The sequence below is a fragment of the Cupressus sempervirens genome, chromosome 2 (assembly GCF_028749045.1).
Source record: "Cupressus sempervirens isolate cs-2001-9-10 chromosome 2, ASM2874904v1, whole genome shotgun sequence".
Classification (NCBI taxonomy): domain Eukaryota; kingdom Viridiplantae; phylum Streptophyta; class Pinopsida; order Cupressales; family Cupressaceae; genus Cupressus; species Cupressus sempervirens.
The window spans coordinates 148,135,984-148,162,177 of record NC_143119.1 but is presented as its reverse complement, the minus strand read 5'-3'; the positions used below and the strand labels follow the sequence as shown (position 1 = coordinate 148,162,177).

The following is a 26,194-nucleotide window of genomic DNA, read 5'->3' as shown; positions in this document are numbered from 1 at the left end:
TTAGGGGGGCCACACTTTGTACTATGCTATATTTTTTTGGAATAAATAGTACCACTTTTTGTGGCCCCCTTTTTTGAGGACCTAAAACTAAACCATTTTGAAAAAAAATTAGTAGTTTAAAAACTAGATTCAAAGGACTACAACTTTTTTTTTTGTCATATTTGAAAATTTTGAGCGTAACTATCTTCAAATTCTTGTTGAAGTTCAAAATTTGCAAATTTCAGGAAAAAGGTGTCCACTTATACCCCCCTTTTGGCACCACAACTTTGTGCACTTACCCATATACACTATATATATGTAAGAGAGTTTGTCTAATTGATGATTAACAAATGACCATAGTTCAAGATTATCTCTAAGTTCATTCAATCCGACTCAAGCTACAACATTAACACTCCCTCTTAGCTAGGGAGGATTGTTATACAACACATTATGCTCTCAAGCATATAGAGAGATATCATCTCAATATGATATTCTTGGAATGCCATGTTTAAGGATATCAACATATATCCATCAACTTAGGTGGTATCTTTCGATATCATTGGAAGTATGATTCAACAATAAATATTAATCACACTTATATTCTCTTGGTATGTTCACTGGCATCATGTTCATGATGCCTACCACAAGAATATGTTATATCCTAAAAGGATGAATTATCTAATTTCCGACAACAACATAATGGAGTCTATTAGATAGCAAGTAATCAAGGTGTCATGATTACTATCATGACAAGTATCATGACTTCCAGCACAGTCTGAGATAGCAACTTAATGTACTATGTCATGATACATTTGTTATTAGGATTTCTGGCACCCCGAGACAACAACTTAATGTAGTCTATCATGATAACAGGTTAAGCTATTGGTATGATTGTCACCTTACAATAACAACCTCACACATACATCAATGAAAGATTGTCACCTTTCATGACATAATCAACATACGCAAAATAGTAACTCACATGATATCCACCATGAACCACACCAGAGGGTGGATCCACCATAGTTTCTCCTAGAGGGTGGAACAAGGCTTTTCACCTCAACCTTTTCTCTTAAGGGATTTCACCAAAAAAATTTCGTGGAGAAGTCATTAACAAGGAATTGTACCTCAACCTATTAGACTCCATCTGAATCTGATATCAATCTTCTGACTTTCTAGACTTACTCATGATGTATATAGGGGTAGGTCCATCAAAATCATGCAATCATACACATATTTTTAGACTCCCCCTAAATATCAATCTTCAGAGCTCCTTCTATAAGGTTGTCTCTCATTAAGTATCAAACTCCCTCTTAATATGAACGGGTACTCATAATCTCAATCATCAAGATATTTTCCTCATGAGCCTCATTTTATCCAGCTAGATCATAGGATGCCTAATGAATTCTAGAGCAAAGCTTCTTTTGAAACTACTATCATAAGATCGAGTTTGTACAATATTTGGTAGCACGTGTATTGGGTGAATATTTTGCAACCGATAGTTTTGAGTAAAATCTAGTTGCAAAATAGGCAGACCAGCCGCAGTGTATGAGACCAAATCTCTCCTACCTTAAAGGGAAGGCTCCCCCTTCTCACCGTTCTTTAGATCAACTCAAGGTAAGCAAGAAGTTGAGAGATTTTGTAAGGGGTGTTACCAATATTCTTTCCTCTTAACTTTCAAGAAAGAATCCACTTACCCACAGAGCGAGTAATGGGCAAGATGAAATCTCTAACTACACTTCTATCTAATAGCTGGAAATGGTGATACCAATAAACCAACATCAACTCAAAGGCTGATTGAAAGCACACCGGTTTGGCTCTAAGTCATGTTTGTTTAATTTATAAGAAAAATCACTACCATTGGGGTGCAAAGACTTCCAAAAGTAGATGATTTCTATTCTATACGAATAACCTCTATCATTGGGGCGCAAAGACTTTCAGAAGTAGGGAAATTCTAACTATTTTTCATGAATTTGAGATGGTAACACAAGCTACAGTCAAAGCTTCTAGTCTATGTATTATCACAATTGCTCCCAATCAAAGCTTCGACTCTGATTGCTTCTTTACTCAATATGCTCGATTATTGAACACACAATACCAACATGACTCAAAGACAATAGGCACAAAAAGTCAAAGCTTCTAATTTGCTCTATCACAATTCCTTCTAGTCAAAGCTTTGAATCCAATTGCTTATTTTATTCACTTTTCTCCCAAATTTGTACTACACAATCAAAGTTATGCTTGCACAAGTCTGGTAGAGATTTCTTGCATACAACAAAAGATAATGTTTACAATGAGGAGGGTACTCCTTATATAGAAAAGGAGTTGAGAAAAAGATGGAGGAGAAGGCAAGAGCAACTCAACCAACTTTAGCCCTGTCTAACTAACAAGAGAAATTATTGGATTACATGTCATTACACATGTAAGTTGTATTACATGTAAATGCACATTTTCATGTAATAAATCCTCTTCAACTACAAACATAAAAGAAGAAGAAAGACGGAAAAGAATTGAAACAATCCTAGGGATTGTTCTGAAGGGCCTTGTACTTGGCGATGCAATCTCGGTTGATAATAGGATAAGGGTGTTTTGTGCCACTGCATTCACCTTGATAATCATGGTGTTACATCTTTTGATAGCCTCTGACTCTTCTTGATGAATATTTGTTGAAATCTTGATGTGATCAAGTTTTTTCTCATTCAAGTTGTCGTTAGTTCTCCTTTGTAGATTGACACATTATAGAGTCTTCGACACTTTGAAAACCTTCTCGATGGTGTATGGATGTAAACTTAGAACAATTTTTCAACAAGCATCTGCAACTTCCTTTTTCTTCCTTTTTTTTTGAAACAAAGTGCTTGGCGCATTCCCACACAAACTCAAGTTCTCGGACAATCATTGGGAAAATGAAGATCAAATGAATTACTGCTTCTTGAGAATCAAAACATGCCTTCTTGATGGGATATCTCTAGTTTTTTTTGAAGTTTTGACATATCTTGAAGAGTGTGCCGCAACATGAAGATGATAACATCTTCCAATGAGATTAAATCCTTGAGAACTTTAGGATTTGAGTTCAATGATGAATCCATGAGGGGTAGGTATTCGAAGTATGGATTAGACAATTATGGAACACATATGATGGCTGGAAATGAACCAAAAAGCATATGTATTCGGCTGGAAAGGGCCAAAGTCGAACTTGGAAAGATGGATTGCATGTAGGCATTGATGGGCTTTCATGGGTATGGCCAAGAATGCAAGTTGGGATGCATATGGGTGCGTGCAAATGATAACTTTTGACTTTTAAAGTGTGATCTTTAGTCATAAATAGGTTCTCTTGATATCATTACACGTAAAGTGGATTACATGTAAAACGAACATGCATTTAGGTTCAGAAGATGGAAATGCGTGTAAATGGGAACAAAGGATGAGATTGCATGTAAATGTGGATGGAGGGTGAGATTACGTGTAATCGCATCTGGAGAATAGGATATAGTGTGTCATGGCATGGAAAGTGGAATTACATGTAATTGCATATGAAAGGAATGGATGCAATGTGCCTTGACATGTAATGGAAAATATGGAATGAAACGATGCACTTGCAGGAAGAAGTGGAAGGTGGAGTGAGGTGAAATGTGCTCAAGTGCTTGGGAAAGAACTTGCAACTTCTTCCAAAAGAAGGAAAATGAAAAAAACAAGCAAGCAAACAATGAAAACAAGCACAAAAGAAATAGGTGCCTTTGGTTTTAGGCCCAAACATGTCAAGAAGCAAGTTGCTTTCAAGTGCAATTTGGGATTTGGAATTTGGAAAAAAATCAAAAGTAAAATGATAATTTTCTTCATTTTTAAAGGAAAAATGCATTATTAATGGGATATATATGAACAAGTGTGCAACTTCAAGCTAAAATATGCAAGGAAATAGCAAGATAAGAATGAATTGATGAGCAAGTTTGAAAATGTCCACTTACTTGGAGATCAAAGAGCCAAAATAGCAAGAATCATAAACTTTGAAAACCAATTCTCCCCCAAATCCGGATTCTCAAACAATAATTTGACTTCTTTCGTACTTGCATTCAACAAATATTAATGACCAATGAAGGGTTGAGTTTGACATGAAAATGTCAAATACATGGTCTCCAAAGGCAATAGAATGCATTCAAACTCAAAAACAACCCCTATTGATACAAATGTATGGGCTGGAAATGCTAGTTTTTTAGTTTTTTGAACAAAAATGTGCCTTTTTCATACAAGACTCTGGGTCATTTTTGCAAAAACATGGCTCACAAATGCATATATATTGATCATTTTTACTTAAGAATGCAAAAATGTCTTCCCCAAATGCAAAAATGTGACTTCAAAATGCATAAAAGTGGATAAGAAACCCAATTTTCTGGGCGTTTTTAGCAAAAACATGATTCATAAAAGGCATGAAAAGAATTTTTTTACATCTAAACGCAAAAATGTGTTATTTAATAGCATATATATGATTTCAAACCTCAAAACGACTTCTATTTGAGCCAAAAAGTGATTAAAATTGCTCCAAATCTGCGCGTTTTTAACAAAACCTTGGCTCAAAAGGGAAAAAAACCGAGTCATTTCTGTCTTGAATATGCAAAATCGTGACCCCATATGCATTAAAACTCAAAAATGCCCCTCTTGTAATGGATTTCAAGTCATTATATGAGCAGATCTGAGCATTTTTTATGAAATCCATGTTCTTGGAGGAGGAAAACATTAAGTTTTTTGCCCTTCAATCTTCAATTTTGGGTTCTATGAGGGCATATGCATGCTCTTGGAGACAAAACGCAACTTTTGGATGCCATTACATGTTTTTAAAGCTTCAAAATGGCCCAATAAGAAAAAAAAAGAACCTTTTAGATGCTATTGCATGTTTTAAATTGAAGTCACAAGAAAAAATGCACCTTTTAGGTGCTTATGCATGTTTTAAATTGGAGTCAGCAGCAAAAATGTACCTTTTAGGTGATTATGCATATTTTATGTTTTGCACAACTTTAGGCAAAAATGCACCTTTTGGATGCCATTACATAATTTGAAAAACACACGTAATATGTATGTCTCACCTTTTGGGAGTCATTGCACATATATAACAAAACAAAATAAAATATCAAAGTCATATTTGTTTTGGAATCAATTAATATAAAATGCTAGCACTATGGTTTACTTTTTCTAAAGAATATTAAATGAAAGCCTACATGACACAAGAATTCTAAAGGAATTTTTGGTTGACAATGTGTATATAGTCATCCACCATAAACCATGAGAAACTATATCTATCATACCTAAGTGGTTGAAAAAATTATGAGTTATGGGTTACCTTTGTGATTACCTCTGATCATGTGTTGAGATGCTTCTACTTCAGTATAGATTCTTCAAATTTGGAAGGCTAATTGTTTCACAGTATTCGATGCGTTATTCATTGTTGAGAGCAAATAATTTATATTTGCAAATACTTTCGACTGATTGGGCACTTGAGGTTTGAAGTCATCTGATGGTTGCTTTGAATATAGAGGTTGATATCATTCATGCATGATTGTCTCTCATTGGACCTGATAGTGACTGAAAATTTCATAAAATGGAATGTGGGAATTTTATATTGTGGGGAGAGGGGATGGGGATGATAACCAACATTCCATTCCCATTATTTGACAAAGGCTTATATGAAGGCATTTTCTGATTTGAGGCATATGGACCTTCATTGGAGCAACTTGCATCAAGGATGTTGATGTGCAGATAAATATTTATTATCCTTGAGTGTTACATTTATCTACTCACTGTAGCCTCTCTCTTATTTGTATTTCTATACGTACTATAAGAGTTTTTTTCTTTAATCTTTTCCTTTGTCTCCGAGGATGTTCTTGCAAGAAAAGAATGGTACATTAGGCATGCTACCAAATATTGTGAAGAACTCAATCGTATGCTAGTACCTCCAAAGAAGTTTTGATCTAGGATTCATTAGTCATCTAATGATCATGCTAAATAAAGTGACGCTATTGGAGGAAGATATCTTTTATGATCAGAATTATGAGTATCCTTCTATGACAAGAGGGAGTCTAGCACATCCGTCAGAGGTAAACTTGGAAGTCAAGAGGTTGATGCATAAACTTGGAGCTTTAGAAGGGAGCTACATTAGTATCAATATCTGGTGTAACCAAACTTAGGGATAAACCCACAGTTCAGTACATTCACTCATGTTAGTATGAATCAAAGTATGCTTCTGTGACAACTAGAACAGCTAGAGGATATGCTTCAATTGATCTTGGTCATATTGATTCAGAGGGAATAGACTATGTCGAGATGGATTCTCTAATTATCAAGAAACTGTAGCACTCAGAGGACTATGATTCAAGAGATGAAGTTCCACATTTGTAAACAAAAAGGACTTTATGCAAATGCCTAAAACACATAGATGGATTCTTGGAATGTTATTCATTCATGGTACATTATCACTAAAGATTTGACAACTGATATTTTCTCCAAAGTCTTCAGCCAAAGTGAAGTTTGCACATTGTTGGAGACAAGCTCAAAAATATGGATCAAACCCCTTGTTGAGAGGGAAACTCAACATCGATGATTTCTTGGGATGTATTTTAATGCATCCTTCTCTATGAGAGAAGTTTGAAGTGAAAACCCTTGTTCCGCCCTCTAGGAAAATTCATGGTGGACCCACACTCTAATATGGTTCATGGTAGATGTCATGTGAGTTATTACATAATCTTGTGAAAAATTCTTGAGAGGCAACGATCATTCCATAAGTTTACTTGTGGTTACTATTATAGGGTGATAATCTTGACAATAGTTTAATCTGCTATCAAAATGGATATCATTTGTTTGATGGTCATGGAGATTGTGATGGTGTATATCTCATGAACTGAGTTAGTAGTTACTGAGATGTGACATGGTGTATACTATGAGACTTAGTATATGAAGACACCATGTGCAAATATTTTCCTCAGTAGGCATCATGAGACTTGATGCCAGTGCACATGCCAAGGAAGATACAAGTATGGTGTATATCTTATAGTTGGTATATTCATGGTTGGACCATACTTTTGATGATACCATAAGGCAACATCTAAATAATGGATGTATATGTTGTCAATCAGGATTGCGCCTATAGCGAGATTTAGAATCTAGCCATCCTACTGAAACATGGAAACTCTCTCAGGTGGTGGTTTGTCCTAAAACGAGAGATGAATCTTCGGAAGCTAGGCCGGTTCCTAAGTTGTGATCACCTAATACTAATTTAAACGCGAGATAAGGGTAAGAAATGAATAACAAGTAATGAAAACTAATCCTAAATAAGGTGATACACCAATGGTTTTGAATGTAACTTTGATCAAATCAGCACGAATTACGAAAAAACAATTGATTCACAATACTCAAACAAACACGTAAGCACAAGTGTTTCTATGCAAGGATCGGGATCTTCTGCTTTGAAAGGGATACCTAGGTTTCACCAATTTTCTGCAAAAGGACAATAATCACGAACATAGACCTGTAATCACACATCTCAAGATTCAAATTTGCAATAAAGAACGTAACTAAAATGAAGACGAACACAACATTAAAGTAAAAAATCCACAATATTGCACAAGAGTCAATGAGAAGGAACCGCTGAATCTCTATAATCAATGCTGAAAAACAATCTCTGCTACAAATGCCCTCACAATCAACTCAAAACCTGCAATATGCAAAAAATCTAAATCCGAAAGAAGGTCCCTCATAATGAGGTGAATGTACAATATATAGAAAGAATAACCCTAACTCGGATTCCAAGGTCATGCCTAGAAACAATCATCCAAAAATGATGAAAACTATGAAGAAGCCTCTGAAAATTGCTCTCAACCATCTGCCCAACTAATAGATAACTCGAAAACTGCCTCTAGCTCCTCAAAATCATGCACAAAAACCCAAACTTGGATGCATCAAGTAACCCACAACTACAGCATGTAAAACTGCTCCTAATTATGCAATATATGCATAAAATAGGCTCTCAATGTGAACTGCATGCATAATTGATCTTAACTGCCCCATAAACCGCTAAAAATAGCACTCTATAACCCCCCTACTACATGAGAAACCAGAACTGTTCTTGGCCTCCAAAAATAGCTCTTTACTTTGGTGTTAACTGAATGTCCTTTTCTTGGAGTTCAAAATTAGCTTTCCTATTTCCTCTCCTTGCATTTAGGCATTAAAACATTTAAAACTCTTATAATTTCCTTTAATTAATAAAATCAATGATCTTATAATTATGACCACTTGATATATTAATTTTACAATCAAAGCTCATTTTATTATATTAATTTAATATTATCGTGTTTATTATTATATTTTATCATTTTTTATAAACACGTTAATATTAAATTAATATTATAAAGGAAATTATTACTATTTTTAAAATTCTTTTACTTATATTAATATTAATATGTTTTAATAATTAATGTGTTATTTGTTAATTTTAAAACATATTAGTATTAATAAAAATAAAAAGAAATCATGAAATATAATTTTTATTTAGTTGAATATGTATAGAATGATAAAATATCATCATTATATACACATACAACTAAATAAAAATAGAGTTAAAAAAAAAAACACCTAACTTCATGTCTAACATCATGGACCCGAAATCATTTTAAAAAATAGCAAAGGGCAAAAGTTAAAAACATGGAAGGCAAGAATGGAAGGAAAGCATTTGTTTTGTTATCATTTTTCCTCACACATTGGGAGGAAGGGCTAAGGGTTTCAAAACCCTAGCCGCGGCCATGGATGGAAAGTGCTGTGATTTGGATCTCTCTGTGATTATCTTGCTACAATTTGGATGCCATATTGTTGCTATGAGACGCCATGTTTTGGATGTGGCCATTTCCCTTCTTGCGATTTTTCTTGCTTTGCTGGGCAGATTTTTGGGCATTTTTTGGACTCCATACATGAGTCTTCTCCTGCGGATTTTTTTTTTTGAGAGCTCACTGGTTTTACCTTTGTTGCTATGTGTTGGACGCCATATATTACTGCGGGTTTTATTTGTATGCCAGTATTTCTTTGACTGGGCATGATTTATGCTGTGGGTAGCCATTTTCCTTGGATGGCAGCTTCATTGGTGTATTTCTTCTGTTGTAGGCTGCCTCCAATATGCTGGACGCCATCTATTCTTTACTAGTATGAGCTGTAATAGTGACATGCGAATTTCTTATGGTTTTTTTTGTCACAAGTTAGCAATGGAATTTTTATTTCCTTTCTATTTTCTAGAGATTTCTCTCTTTGAAAGCCATCATCCTTGAGGTTAAACTGAAAATGTAATTATCCTTTGTAAATATGAATGAATGACTATTATCTTTACTGAAAAACATGAGGATCTCTAATATAGACTCCACTCTTGAGTAGTTCGAGTTGCTGTTATTCTGTTTACTGGGTTATTTTGCCATGAATTTGAACATGATTTTCTTGTGTTAATCATGCTGAAATGAAAGTTCAGAAAAATTCAGTGTGAATCTGTATATTGCATACTTTCTTTTCATCCAGATCTGCTCTTATATAAATGGTTTTACATTTTGCTGTGTCTTCTCCTTTATGCCATTGTGAATTTGCTTGTTGATATACGTGATAATGTATAAGATTTCTCTTTATACTTGCTGGCTACATACAGAAAATAATATGACTTTTCTGTGGTGGGTACTTGCATACTGAATTTTGTTTTTTTCCCTTTTTGCTGAATTTATGAAATAAACATAAATGTGAGATATTCTTTCAAATCTTCATCTGGGTTGAAATCTTTTCCCAGCAAAATAATAACAGACCTTAGATTCCCTCTTGCAACTTCTAAATTCCCGGTATCTTGTTGGGAACAAAGATTTAGATTTATGTCACAAACCAATTCTGTCCTGTCCAAGGTTATATTGCAGTGATTAATTGATGGTACTTATGCTGATATCATCTTTTTAGTTCATATCTGCTCTTAATTTCAGCATTTATACCATTTGTTCATTTATGTTAAGAAAATCATGAAGCAAAGTCATTATAGATTGCAGCCCCGTCTTTATATCTGTGTTCTCATGGACACAACCTCTGATAGTATGCAGGCTAGTGAAAAATCTTAGATTGCAATTTATACTTTGTCTGTCCATCATGTTTGAACTGCATAGCTGATGATATAATCTTCTCATTCTTCTTCAATCTGTTTGCAGACCCATGTAAAACAGCAGAACCACCTTGATATGCTCATATTAGATTCCATTGATGAAACAAATACAGCTTAAAACATCTAGTAATTTGGATATCTCTTAGATAAACATAGTTGAGACATGTGATTGCCTTCCCTACATCAAAGTCATTCATTCTCATCTCCTCCAATTTGAACTCTTGATACTGGAAAACAACCAGTGACACCAATCAGTTTTATTTAAACAGGATACAATTATGATTGCTGTGGAAGTTTTTTCCTGTTATAGTTCTCTAATTTGATCCACTTCTCCAGACCTTCAATGTTCAATCTAGGGTCCATGCATAATATTTAATATGCTGCAATTTTTCAAAGCCAATCTCCAAAGTTTGGGAGAAGTTTTGCTGTTAATAAAAATGCTGAGGAGTACTAAGTTGACTTGCAGCTCTGACTAGTTGTTGGAACATGTTCTTTTCATTTATGGGACCCGTACCTTGATTTATGTTTGCTCTCTTTATGACCTGCAAATTGAACTATGCTAGTTATATTGTAGACATGGTAACTTGATTCTATGCCATTCATATGCTGATTGCATATCATATATCTTGATTGTGCTCGATTTCCTTTACATTGCCTTGTTCTTGATGACATAATGCTCTTCAAATAACAATTTTGTTTCTGTCATGAAATAACAGTCATGAGTATTTATTGCTATAAATCATGGGAGTTTTTGTTATGCCATTGATGACATGATCTGTTTTATTCTTTTCTGCTGTTCGGAAATCAGATCTGTTACCATGTTCTACCGTTCGGAAATCATATTTGTTATCATGTTCTGCCTGTATACTTGTGAAGATCCAAATCTTTTAACATGTAGACTGATAATACTATGAGCCCTCCATGATTTGATTGAAAGGTTTCATACCTATATCTGCATGAACGTCCCTTTAACAATCTCCTCTTGTATTCAGTTTTCCGCTATGGTTCAACTAGAAGGTCCCATACTTGTATTTTATGTATGCCCCCTTGACAGTCTCTCCATGTCTTTAGTCTTTGCCGCTTCATGATTTGACCAGAAGGTTTCACGCTCATAGTTTGTGTGTACCTTCAATAGCCTCCTCAATCCTTTAGTCTTGGCCCCTACATGATTCAGTCGAAAGGCTTCAAGTGTATAATTTATGCAAGATCCTTCAATAACCTCAAATCTCATTCCTGTTTCTACACATGAACACACTCATTAGGAAAAACATGTTTTATCTTCTTCGGATTTTTCTTGCCTTCTTGCCTTTTAACATAGTTATCTGAATAACCACATTGTAGGAACAACAAAGTATAGATGATAGGAAAGTTTTCCATTGCTTAGTTCATATGAACTGACCCATTTCTTCATTCATTTTTTGCAGGTTTACTCCCAGATGGAGATGCGGGATCAGCCCTTCAGCACTTAGCACGACAAACCTTCCATTCAGGCAACGGATGCCTTTCCTCTTATCTCCCTTTTCAGTAATTTTCTGTTTGTACAATGTGTTTAATTCAGATATTTATGTTAGGAGCTGAGAGCGCTTTGTAATATCTAAATGCATTGTATTCAAGTACTATGTAAACATGAACACTTTGTAAAACATTTTTGAATTTTTGAATAAAAAATACTATTTTGGTACTTGTATTCTGAAAAAAGTGATCAATTCTCTTGTTTATGATTCCTGTACTTTGCATTCTGCACTGTATATTCTCATCAACTAAACACACTTAGTCAGCAGGTAAAACATATTCAGTTTAGCGTAAAACATAGCAATTTAAGAGGCATGTTAAATTGGTAACAGTATGCTAAGTATTTTCTTTGGTAGACATCATGAGACGTAATATCAATGCGCATACCAAGAAAAGATATGAGAATGGTGAATATCATATGGTTGATATTCCTAGGCATACCATACTCTTGATGTTACCATGAGGGAACAGTTGTACACTGTGTTGTTTATTTGCATAGAAATCATCCTCCCTAGTTAAGAGGGAGTGTTAATGATTGTAGCTTCGATCAGATGATTCCAATCGATAAAATCAAATGTTTGAATGACCTATTGAAGTCAAACATTTGATATATATCCTATACTATTATTATTATGGAGCATTAGTATTATTGATAATAAAGTAGATATATGTGTATCTATAAAATATGTATGTATATTAGATGGATTAGATGTATTATATATATATATATATATATATATATATATATATATATATATATATATATATATATATATATATATATATATATATATATAATTATGATAATACCTTAAGAAAATATTATTTGTAATAACCAATGAGAGTTAAAGAGACACGTCTTTATGAAGACATGTATCTTAATATTATACACATATTCATTGAGAAGGTAACTTGAAACACACAAAAATAACAAATGTGCTATTACAAGTTAGAGCAGTAAATTAATTCATACATACATTAAGATCTTTAAATGAGTATCAGAAATGAAATGAGAAGTCTAGCGAAACTGCTACATATGAAAGATTTTATAATATATTCAGAAAGGCATTAAAACATTCCTAGCTCTTTTATATTAAAAAACTATAAAGAATTGAAGAGTTCAACAAAAGTTCAGGAAAACTCCAAAAAGCCTTCATGGAGCAAATAGCACTCAAAAAGTTCAATTATGATGATTATGATATGTTGCACTCAGAAAATGTGACCAGAAAAAAATTCTACAATTTGTAACTGATTAAAATAAATATATAGGAAAGGGGATAAATTTGTCATTGAAGATACATCACTAAAGATGACATTTTTTACATTAAAAATAGTCCATGTTCAAAAGAAAAACAAGATTTGGGAATATTGATAGGGACCTGTAAGTACAGATTTATCTCTCATAATGGCTTTGTAAAATAAGCTATAATTTGCTTTCTATTCAAAATAAATTATAATTAGCTTACTATATATTGTTTCAAGGGTTGAAGGTGATTTTTACACATGGAAAAAAACTCAAGAAATGAGTCAAGTTGTCAAAGTGCGGTTATCAAGCTATACTATAGAAAAAGGGTGCAGTTAGGTGATGGACACTAATTTGTTTAAAACAAAAATTTATCGTAGGTCAATTTTTATCCTAATAATACCTCTAATTAAAATGAACTCAGTCGTGATGAAAATTTGTCAACTGCAAGATCTCACTATGAAATGATTCGTGGATTATTTAATATGTCAATTCATTTAATCCAACAAGAAGAACCATACACTCTATCCAGATGCTTTCACAATACGTGATTTTTTTTCAAAATACATACCAAAAGTATGTTAAAATATTTAGTCATGAACTTACCTGAAAAAAGGTCGCTCTATTTTTGTTGTTCTATCCAAACATTCAATTGAACCTCCAATATCACAGGTTATGTCAGCTACTCCCACAAGACGATTTGAAGCCAATTTCAAATCCTGCAATTGCTTGTTACTCAGCAATCGGTGAAAACGTTTTTCCCAATACATGCAGTTGACTGCAACAGATGTACAACAACTATTAAAATAGATTATAGTTTAAATGAATTAATTTCTTTATGTTGTAACAATCATGTTTCAAATATTATACAGAAACAGGTAAATACAGCTGTGTGTAATAATTGATGGGAAGGTATCTGCAAAACTTACAAAATGGCAAAATAAGAAATTCTTGAACATAAAATAAAATTCAACAAATAATAGGAAATATTTAGAGAACTTTCAGCTCAAATTATATGCGCCAATTATAGTGGTATCAATTAATTGAATTACACAATTTTCCACAAGCAAACTATTACCTGACTACATAACAAAATCATTATATACGTTTAGTACAGAATTTTCTTTTATACTCATGACTACATGCCTACTGATCATATATTCCATAAGTTGATGATTATTAAAGGCATTACACAGTTATCGTGCGTGCAGCTTACCAAACAATGTAGGAAATGGACTGAGATGCAATATAAAAAACCAGTACAGGTTATGCTAATCATAGACACTCATACTATAATGCATTTCAAGAGATGGAAATATTTCATACCTATTACAGAGGCATAAGGAGCTATCTTTTCATGAAAAACAGGATAATAATTTTCTGGATGTGCATAGTAATCTTCCTGCAAAGAAGGTGAAAATTTACATTATACTAGTGTTAGGATACAAGTGCACCATGACAAATTCCATATGTACTTGGTCCAAGTTTAATTTCTTAAGGGAGAAATAATTCTGAGAAAATCTGTTTATAAAAAACAAAGTAATTAAGCTAATCACATACATTTTAAAAATAGTAAAAAAATGTAATCCTTCTCAAAGAAGAGTGTCACTAAAAATGCACAAGATCATATTTCATACAAAAATACCATCGATAGAAAATTAGCATGGCTTTGAACTAGGACCAGTCCTTTAGATCCATCCTGCACCAATATCATAAGTACAAATTTTGAACCATTGGAAATAAGCTTCCAAAAGGAAGGTCAGCTAGCGTCTGACTGTGAGGATTAAGATAACATCTACCTTGGAAAGTGTCCTAAGGCATGTAAGGTGTGTTAGGAAAACATTTTTGTAATATTTATCTCATTGTTTCTAATATATTCAGAAGGGGTTGACCTAGCAGGGGGTAAAGGCGGCTTGTGAACACAATCATTTAATATCATTATTGCCATATGTGGCTGCCTAGAATGGAATAATTAATTAAATAAAAAGTGGGCAGATGAGTGTCCTTTGTGATTGTTCAAGTGGGGGCATAGAAGAGGCAACAAGTGTCTCTTGATGTTCCTTCATTTATTACATTTTATGTAATGATTATCTTACTAGTGTTTTTGAACTTCCATGGAGGCAATCCAATATAGATGTAGGTGTCTGATCTCTCTCTAAAACTTTCACTTACTCACCATCTACTCTGCTACCAAATTGTCAGTACTCCCGCTATCAATAATCACATTGCAACATTTATGCTCACACTTGCATCAAGTGTGAAATAGACTCTTCCTCTGATCTAACTCCTCTTGATTTATCAGGGTTCTCCTAACAAGAAGGATTTCTCCTCTCTCTACATCATCTGAGTGCTCGAACTAGGCTTCTTCATCTGCATGTGCAACTCTTGTTTGGCTTTCAACTCTCCTATCCATCCTTCCTTGGTGTTGATGACATTCATAGGTTTGATGCTGTAAGAATTTTTCTAAGGGCAAAATTCACTCAGGAACTAAGAAATCAAACACAAGCACAACTGTAGACCAGAAAGAGAGAGTATGATCAAAATGACGATATATTCATTCAAGATGCATTGTTGAAGTACACTAGGAGTGCCTTTATATAAAGACCTCTGAGATACATCTAGAATGCCTTGTAATCAACTACATAATATGTCATACAACCAGGCACATGTCTACCAGATATGGGTTATCCTCCATTAAGCACGGAAGTAAGTGCGGTGATGAGAGGATAAGCCTACAAGGGTGTGACACGCAAATCAGTGTTGTAGACACCATGTGCTAAAATAGAGTTGTGTACTCCTGTGTTGTCAACATGACAACTCAAAAAGGTGCGCAAAATCCTAAGTGTCACAAAATAAAATAATAAAATAATGCATTAACCTAAGTAAACTTAAGTAAGTGTAAATAGTAAATACGTATTTACACCAACCACCCCCCTTAAGTATAACTTAGGGGAATGCCCTTAAGCTTATGAAAACTAGGATGAAGTGCATAATGGGTCCCAGCTACAAAGCCATGTTAGGTACCCATGTACATAATGCAAATGCAAATCTCTCATAAAGCGGAGAAAGAGGGAAAACCTCATGGGAAAAACCCTCCCTCAAAAAGAGAGATAAATAGGGATGCATGGATGGATGGAGTAATCAAGACCCCCCCATTACAACATACATCCAGTATATACAAAAGTGAAGATGGAGAAGAACAAGAACCTCATAAGAGGAAAAAGTCCTCCCCATAAGAAAGAAGAGGAAGAGAGACAAGGTAGTCCCCCCCAAATGAAGAATGCCTATCAGTGAAAGCTGCTCCGATAAAGAAGTTGGTCCAAGAGTGCATAATGACATTCCTCCCCTTTGAAAGAAACAATGGCAAAGGTACAATCCTGAAGATGTATGGTGGCCCTGAAACCTGCTCAAGTATCCCTGTGCTAATGTTGATGTTCGCCCCTTCCAACTGTGCTGAAAAGAATGAATGCAGATCTAGCAAGGATGTCTATTGAACCTATCCCAATGAACCATCTGTCTCCTCAACTAACAAAGAGACCTCCTCCAATTGCTGTACATAAGGATCCACAATCATGCCAACCTGTGAAGATTGATCATATAGAGAATGGACATGAGGGTCAGAGTGAGCCCTCGCAACAACTGTAGAAGGATCATCGTTATCAAAGAGAAGATGTAAGTCCTCAAGACTATCTCTCAAGTCAACTGAAGCTGGAGCTCAAAGACGAGATGTACCATGCTATGCTGGACCTTTCATTGTGGCAATATAAGCATGTGGACTACACTAATGATGTGACCTCTCACGGAAACTGTCAATAGAACCCCACGTGTCTGAATCTATTGAAGCACTATTGCTGGTGTCACTATCAGTTTCCATTGTGTATGATGTACGGAGAGTAGAGGATAAGTTGGGTGAACTTTCCTCAAAGTGAACATCCTTCTCCGCAAAAATATCGTGTCTCTGGATCCATAAGTCTATAAGCCTTTGCATTGTCTTCATAACCGTAGAAAGTATAAGGCCGAGGTGCCAGTGCCTTGCAATCCCTGGAAGATAGGTTTGCCCATGCTGGACAACCGAAGACTCTAAGGTGACTCACAACTAGTTTTCTATCGCACCATGCCTCAAAAGGAGTCTTCCCATCTAAGTCATTATGAGGAGACCTGTTAAGTATGTGAGTAGCACTGCTAGTGGCTTCAACTTCAAGTGTGGGATCAAGAGACTTGGCTTTTCTCGTGCAACTTGCCATGGTTTTGAGAGTTCTAATCCTCATAGCTACAACATCTGTTTTGTGCGGACTGAATGCTAGTGAATTCTAAAGATCAATCCCCTCACTTCTGCAAAAGTCCTTAAGTCTTCTGTCTACATATCTGTTCCCATTGTCCACCCTTAGTACCTTGATGGCTTCCCTTGATTTGTGTTCAACATGAGTATTGAAGTCTTGAAGCTTATTAACCACTTCATTCTTGTGATGAAGGAAGTAGACCTAAGTGAATCTTGAAAAGTCATCAACAAATGTGAGTATGTAGCGGCCTTGGCTGATTGAAGTCACTGCAAAGGGTCCTGCTAAAACCATGTAAACTAACTGGAGAACAACTGGAGCTCTAGAAGACTTCCCTTTATCATACTTCTCCTCGAGATGCATATCCACTGAACATGATGAACACTCTCCCTTAGAAAAGTTGATATTAGGTAGACCTTTGAACATGTGTTTTGAGAAAAGTTGTTGAAGATGGCGAAAATCAAGGTGACCAAACCACTCATGCCATAGGTTGATTTGTGAAGTAGAGTAAGTCAAAAAGGCTTGAGAAGGAGACTTCAGCACAAAGTGGGAGAAGGAATAAAGCCTCTTGTCATCATTGACTTTCTCCACGCAACCAATTAATCATCTCTTAGAATTCACACCATCACTGAATCTGGAAGGAACTCAACTTTATTACCATCTCCAAGGTGAGTGATTTGGTAACCTGATAAGAGATTGGAGCTAAGGTTTGGAACGTAGAGAACATCTTTGAATTCCCCATTTTCCATTTCCACATGTCCTTTTCCTACAACTTCCATTTTAGTATCATCTCCCACGAAGATGTGCAGTACCTTTGACTGCTTCAATGAAGAAAAATCTCCCTTTGAAGAACCCATATGGTAGGAGGCACTTGAGTCAAGTATCCATTCTGAAGAACCTGAATTTTCCATAAGTGCTTGCCCTTTACTCTTTGAAGAGGTTGAAGTAGAATCCTTGGAAGTACCTGGCACTTGAATCTTGTTCTTCCTGAGTAGGTTTTCTAACTCATCGATTCTTTTAGTCTTGCAATGATGCTGTCTTGATTTGGCTTTTTGCAATATGCACAAAAAAGTTTGTCCTTCTTGTCATTACTTCCCTTCTTGTTTGAAGAAGAACTGCCTTGTTGTGACGAGGATTGTTGTGTCTCAGATTGTGTTTTTTGCTTCCACTACTTCTTGTTGTTGTTGCTTTTCCCTCCTTGACTTGATTGGTGCTCATCACTAGCCACCAAGGCTTTGGTCTTTGATGACTTGAGAAGTCCTAAATCCATTAAGTGAGATTGCTCAACAATCAACATTTCTACAAATGCATCAAATGAAGGCTTCTGGTAAGCAGATCCCATGGTCAATCTGTGAGTATTGAAACTCGAAACAAATGAAGCATACTCTGAAGGTAGCCTCTTCAGGATGTGATGAATCAACTTTTCATCCTTCAGGGGATTTCCACAATCTTTTAGAAGTGCCCTATACTCATTGGCTTTGTTGATATCATCTTGAATTGTGTCAAAGTTCTTTGTATCCAAGAGAAGTAGATCATTCTCAATCTGAAATCCCTTTTTTTCATTCACCTTACCATACAATGATTTAAGTTTATCCCAAGCTACTTTGGATTCTGTACAATTAGTAATGTGAAAGAAGAGATCTATATGAACACAACTCCTGATAGCTCCTAAAGCCTGTTGGTCTTGTCTTTTCCATTCAATGAGTTCTTTAGCATCAGTAGGTTTGGTAATTGTACCATCAACATAAAGACTATATCATTTTTCCATTAATCTATTCCATGCAATATCTTTCCATGTAGAATAGTTGCGTGAAGTTAGAGGTGGACATTTAAAACCCACGATGCAGAAATTAAAAGAGCACAAAAAAGAGACACAAGAAAACAATACACCCCCCCCTTTTCACTCAATCAAAAGACCCCCCCAAAAAAAGATGCTTTTGGCACTTTATAAGTAGTGTGTGTACAATGGGCCACTTGTCTAAATGAACAAAGCGGACTTTCTAATTTTTCTTTTACAACTGCCTTTTAAGGCCCAAATTTGTCACTAAGTACTGTAGCTCAGATATTCAACAATTCTGAAAAGTAATCAAAGCTTTACAATGCAGAAAAAGGCCTAATTTTGAAAGTGAGAATTTTTTCCACACAACCCTAGAATTTGACTTCAGATCTGGAAAGTACACAAAAAAATGCACTTTCAAAAAAAACAAAACTTGAAAAAGTGACCAGATGTGCCCGTACGGAGCATTTGAAGTTGCAAAATGCAGGATTATATAGGTACAGTCACCAAAAAATGCAATTTCTGAAAATTCCTTGTGCCAAAACCAGAAAATAACACCACCACTAGAAAATTTAGAAAATTCTAGCCAATTTAAAAAAAAGTTGCATCTGAATCGGAGTCTGGATGTCCAAGTTATGGGCTCGCAAAGTCAAGCTGCCAAATCGAAAAGCAATCTGGAGAGGGGTCTGACAGGAAAACTGGGTGTTTAAATTTGACGGTCAAACGATCATCACAGCAATTGTAAGTGGCCTGGTTTTGACGGTTAGACGGCTGCCAATTTTAACATAATGAAACACTGATGTAGGCAAAAAATAGCATACCAGGGGTGAGGTGGTAGCTAACTGTACTGTCCATACCGTATGGAATGTACGGATTTGTATGGATGGCTGACATGTCTGGGTACAGGTGGAGAATGACGTGGCACGAATGGCTAATCTACGCCGTTGTACGGAATAGCTAACGTGCTGTGTAGAGGTGGCAAAGCTGACTGCGCAGGTCCTGTGACGCGGTAGCCGTTGGTTTGTCCAAGTGGCTGAGCTAGGTGATGTATGATGGAGTGCCACGTGTCAGAGGAGGTGTTGCGCGTGGAGCCTGTAGTGGACACGACGTGGCAAACGTGGCTTAGTCGTGCAGTCTTGCTGCGTCGCATCTGCTGCGTTGGCCACACATGTCTGAGGTGGAACTGTCTACAGTTGTTGCAGGAATCAGTTAAATGCCCCAAAATATTCACACATCGCTTGAGGGTTTTGAAATGCTTTGGCCGGAAACGAAAATCCTGATCGCCGGTTTTAGTGGGTATTATCCCACATTGATGGTGGAATGGAGGCTTGCGGGGTTCAAAAACAAACCACTGCAAGCTTCAAACAAAAAAGCTACGGCTGGAGAGTTGGAAATTGACTGCGGGCCAATATGAAGGTAGTCGCCGCAAGTGCCCAAATTTGATTCGACCGCCGGATTAGTAACGTCGCCGGCAGAAGAATATTCCGAATCGGTGGTGAAGTTATGCCACCTGGATTTGTTCGCTGGGAAATTTGCAAAGATTGTCGATCTGTGTGTAGTGTCCGTTGCAAAAAAAATCCCCCTGCAACAGAATAAAATATTCTTCTAAATGGCAAAACTGGGGTGTCACTGCCCGGTTCTGCTTAAAAAATTTCCTACTGGGTGCTCGAAGGGCAAAAAAATATTTCTGTTAATACTGACAAAAAAATGCAAATCTTAGAAGTTGATTAAATCTGCAAAAAATGACCATACCCGAACTACAAGTCGGGGCCTCCAAGTTCTGATTTGCAAAAAAATTTTGCCTCATGGTAGACTTTGGGCCAAGGTAGCCGAGTTTATAGTCGATCTTCACTGAATCAGTGTTTCGAACGCAATGGCAAGGCCAAATCTGACTTTAGATGCTCCTAATTTCTGTAGTACTCCAGATTCGGGCTGAGGTGCTGAAGCAACAAGTGGTCTCGAACAACTATGTGATGAGAAAATCTCCAAGCACTGATACCATTTAAGAATTTTCCTAAGGGAAAAATTCACCCAGGAACTAAGAACTCAAACACAAGCACAACTGTAGACTAAAAAGAGAGAGTATGATCAGGATGACGATATATTCATTCAATATGCATTGTTGAAGTACACTAGGAGTGCCTTTATATAAAGGCCTCTGAGATACATCTAGAATGCCTTGTAATCAGCTACATGATATGTCATACAAATAGGCACATGTCCACTAGATATGAGTTATCCTCCATTAAGCACGAAGTGCGGTGATGAGAGGATAAGCTTACAAGGGTGTGACACGCAAATCAGTGTTGTAGACACCATATGCTAAAATAGAGTTTTGTACTCCTATGTTGTCAACATGACAACTCAAAAAGGTGCGCAAACTCCTAAGTGTCTCACGAAATAAAATAATAAAATAATGCAATATAATAAAATAATGCATTAACCTAAGTAAACTTAGGTAAGTGTAAATAGTAAATACATATTTACACCAACAGATGCCCTTCTTCACTGCAATGGAAACAAGTTTCTCTAAAACAACCCCTCTCTAACCGTGGGTGAGGCCACAATAATGGTTCCCACTTTTTGGCCAACTTTGACACTGAAATTGATATTTTTCAAAACAATCTTTACTTTCAAATGCGTATTACTAAAAAACCATAGAGAATTTGAAGATGATGTAATCTAGTGATTTTTAGAAATTTATGTCTAGTTCCTAACACTATTTAAAAAAAAAAATTCTGAAGTGATTGAAGTCTCGTATGTTATCTCCTTCAAGAAGTGGTATATAAGAAAAATTAGCATTTCTAAAGAGTGATGGTCATTTTGATGAACATCACTTTTTTTTAAAAATATGAAAATGATTAAATTCTTTCAAGGTTAGAATGGTAACATCAATACCTAGGCATTTTAGTTGGTTTTGTTCAATTTTCTTAAAAATTGTAGATTTTATTCAATGACAAAGTGACGTTAACGATAAATTAGACATAAGTTGATTTTGACTAATATAATTTTTTTTGTATAGATCAAAATGATTTTTTTCTTGTTTTGTTTAAAAGGTAACACAATACCTTGGTAGAACATATTTAAAAAGAAAAATCATTTTCTATTTTTCCCGAAGCTTAAAATTGAGACCTACGAGATGGCCAAACTACATATTTATAATAAAACTACAAATAAAACATCAAAATAAAAATACAATGTATAATAAAATTATAGTCAATGGAAAGCTTATTCAAAGTAGAACAAGTTGGTATATTTAGTTTTTTTTAAAAGACCTATTTAGTCATCGTTTGAGCCCTGAAAAGGACATTATTTGTGGTGAAAACTCCAAAAATTTGCAACAAAAAAAATTTAGCAACCTTCAATCGAAGCCTTTGGAAGGGATTCGAACAAAGCCCCTTAATTGAAACCCCCCTTCCATTGTGTGTGGCACCAAAGGGGCTTCAATCGAAGCCTCCTTGGTATTTCCTAACAAGTTTTCAATTGGCGGAGGTTGGGCCCAAGAGGCTTCATTCGAAGCCATGTCAGCCTAAGTTAATTTTTTTCAATTTTTAGAATATTTTATGTATATACAATATTTTTTAGAATGTATCTCATATAAAATCATTATCAAATTTTCTATTTTGAAAAAAATAGAAAGAAGACAAATATAAAATATAGGAGTTTTTCTTTTGGAATACAATTTGATTGTTTTGTAAAGCATTTTGAAGGCAATTTGATAGTTTTGTGAAGTACAAAGATGGGAAAAAGAAAGGAAGACAAAGTAAATCAGCAAGAAATAGATCGGTTGATGCAGAACAAAGAAATCGTAAAAGAACATTAGCAAATTATCATTGAAGGAGAGAAGGTATGTACCTGTACATTCATATTTGTCTACATTTTTTTTCTCTAAATAATATTGTAATATCATTTATTTATGTGCATGTAGCCCGCAACAAACAATTAGAAGATGAGAAAATAGATGTTGAGCAAGGTTCAGGACATGAAAATTTAGTACAAGAAAATACAGTACATGAAAATTCAGGACATGAAAATTCTGAACATGAAATAATGGAAATTGGAGAAGGGTCAGGATCAGTTGCTTCTATTGATATGGATGAACAATTAAGACTAGCTATAAGTGTAAAGAAAAGCATCAAACAGAAATTTAGATCATTTACTTGCAATGGATGCAGATAAACTGAAATCACTTGCTGATATTAAGTCGTTAAGTCTTTCGAAAAAGATATCTTTGAATAAGATAGTAAAAGAAATAATAAGTAAATTTGATGATTTGGAAATGCTTAAGAAACCCCAAGTACTTTCTCATGTTCTTATAGCAATAAGCTTGCAAGAACCATTGCAATTGTTGGGTGTAGACACAATATCCAAAAAAATAAAATTTTCTAACATGCAAAGTGCTATTATTGAGAATTTTAAGAAAGGTTTGACCTCTGTAGGGAAGACAAATCGGAGCAAAGATAAGATTGTGACAAGAAGAGTAAAGCTGACATCTATTCTTAGTAATAATCTACATCAAAAGAGACAAATATCTTCAGTTTCATCACAAATTGGTTTTAGTAGAAAAACAATATCAAAATATGTTAAGAGGAGAATGGTTTTGGATGATAGCACTTTGGAAGGAAATTGGGCAATTATGTGTAGAGCTCCTCGTTGTGATTGGATTGACGATAGAATCAAAGATTTAGTACTACCATTTTGGAATGATAACACTAGAGATGTTCTCAAATACAGGGTTAGAGCTAATCATTATGAACATCATATAAAACATTGGTTGGATGTAACACAACATGAAATTTATGTCTTATTTTGTACTACAAATCTTGATATAAAGATTGGACAAACATTATTTGAGAGATTAAGCCATATTATGTGAGGAGAAACAAAGTGTTTGAAATTTGTTGTTGTCGTTATCATATTGAATTTGATCTTCACTATCAAGTTCATCGAAGGTTTTTAGATGATAGGTTATAATAATGCTCCTCCTAGTAGACGAAGTCAATTCATTTCATCTATTTTATGTGACAAAATAGATGATCTTGTTGGTCAAATTAATTGCATTGAAGGAACATGTGACACATGTGCTGATTTGGTTCTTTTTCCTTTGACAAATGATGATATTGATGTCACTAAAATGATAAATTGCAAGTGTTACAACTATGTAAGGAATGAAAGTAAAATTGGAGAAGAAACAAAAAGATTGGAATATGTTGAAGAGGAGATAATTGTTGGCTCTCTTATGGATAGATTTAAAAGTTTGATTCAACCATATATTCGTCATTCTTTTTTTTGCAAAGTGGCAAGCATAACAATTTCAAACCTTAGAGACAATTTTCCACTTGGAACTATTTTATAAGTCATTGACTTTATAGAGAACTATTCTTTCATTCATCAAAATGCTACTCAATCAGACTACTATTTTTCAAATCAAGTTACTATTATGGTTCAGGTGTGTTATCATCATGCACATTTAGATTTGGATGGTATTCAGAGCATAGATAAGCACACGTCATCAAGAAAGAATATCAGTTCTACATAAGTGATGATAAAGAACATGATATTCATTATGTAGACCATTGTTTCAGGACATTTTTGGCATATATGAAAGAAAGGAGAATAAGTATTGATAAACATTATGTATGGTCAGATGGGTGCGCTGCATGGTTCAGATCATCTAGACCATTTTATGCACTTCATCCATATCATCATAATGAAAACATACTGCATGTATGTAGTTTCTTTGAAAGTGGACATTGCAAAGGTGAACATGATGGTCTTAGAGCTTGCATCAAACGTGCTCTACGAAAGTATCAAATAAATTATAAGGGAGTTCATATAAATAATGCACATGATGTTGTTGAATGGTGCAAGACACATTTAGCATTAAACGAGGTTGGTGTATCATCAAGAACGAGTCAACTAGTACCAAGTAGAGTCTTTTGGGAGATATTATGTACATGTACATGTATAAGTGTATATTTTTAATTTATTTAATTTATAAAAATAAATTAAATGTCATCTACAAATGAGGAGAGAGTGAGAGGAGAGCTCGATAGTGAGGAGAGAGAAAGTTAGAAAAGAGAGTGAGAGGAGAGAGAGGAGAGAGTGAGAAGAGAGCAAGGAGAGAGAAAGTACAGAGAGAAATTTTGAACACTGAGTGAGGAGAGAGTGAGGAGAGGAGAGTGAGTTTAGGATTCAAAAATTAAGGTTTAAGAATTAGGGTTTAGGTTTTAAGGATTAGGGTTTAGGGTTTACAATTTACAATAGGGTATAGGATTAACTATTTAGGATTTATGGGTAAAGGATTAGGGCTTAAGGTTTACAATTTATAATTTAGGGTATAGGATTTACTATTTAGGGTTTAAGCTTTATTGTTTAGGATTTACAACTTATGATTTAGGGTATAGGATTTGCCATTTAGGGTTTAGGATTTAAATATTATGATTTTAAAAATATTGTTTAGGGCTTAAGGTTTAAGGTTTAGGGTTTAGGGCTTAAGGTTTAAAGTTTAAGGATTAGGGTTTAGGGCTTAGGGTTTAGGGATTAGGATTTAGGGTTTAAGATTTACGATTTACAATTAAGGGTTTAGGATTTATGATTTACAGTTTAGGGTATGGAAGTAGCTATTTTAGGGTTTACTCTTAAAGGATTAGGATTTAGGGCTTAGGGTTTAAAATATCAGTTTCGGGTACATAGGGTTTACAGTTTATGGTATACAAATTCCTATTCTAATTTTGTGTTTAAGGATTAGGGTTTATGGCTTAGGGATTATAGATTACCTAGGGTTTAGGGTTTAGGGTTTTAGATTTAGGGTTTACAATTTACTGTTTAAGCTATAGGATTTACTATTTGGAGTTTAGGGTTTTAGGATTACGATTTACGACTTACAGTTTAAGAATTAGGGTTTAGGGTTTAGGGTTTAAGGATTAGGGTTTATGGTTTAAGATTTAGGGTTTAGGGTTTAGTTTTTCCAACTATAGTTTTAACTATGATTTTTCAACTATAGTTTATATAGCTATGTTCAACTAAATTTTAAAAATAAATATGTTTTTTAAACTATACTTTATACTTTTCCAATATTTTCTATCCACCAAGTACTAGATTTTTATTTTTCATTTTCTATCAACCTAGAGTTTTTCATTATTATTTTTCTATCGAGATCTAGAGTTTTTCATTTTTTTAAACTATTATTTTTTCAACTATAGGTTTCACTATGTTTTTACAATATTTGCAAACTATATTGTTATGTTTAA

General features: G+C 34.8%; 1 protein-coding gene across 2 annotated transcripts in view; it reads right to left on the bottom strand.

Annotated features, from left to right (window-relative positions):
- The window catches only part of LOC149571473 (lysine-ketoglutarate reductase/saccharopine dehydrogenase bifunctional enzyme), a 261,972-nt gene that overhangs the window by 141,704 nt on the left and 94,074 nt on the right, over positions 1 to 26,194 (bottom strand). For both annotated transcript variants that reach the window (XM_089812989.1, XM_089812990.1), the window contains exons 9-10: positions 14,214 to 14,289; positions 13,494 to 13,665 (exon numbers count right to left, since the gene is read on the bottom strand). In XM_089812989.1, coding sequence (XP_089669115.1) covers positions 13,494 to 13,665; positions 14,214 to 14,289 — 248 coding nt within the window. The remainder of the gene's footprint in view (positions 1 to 13,493; positions 13,666 to 14,213; positions 14,290 to 26,194) is intronic.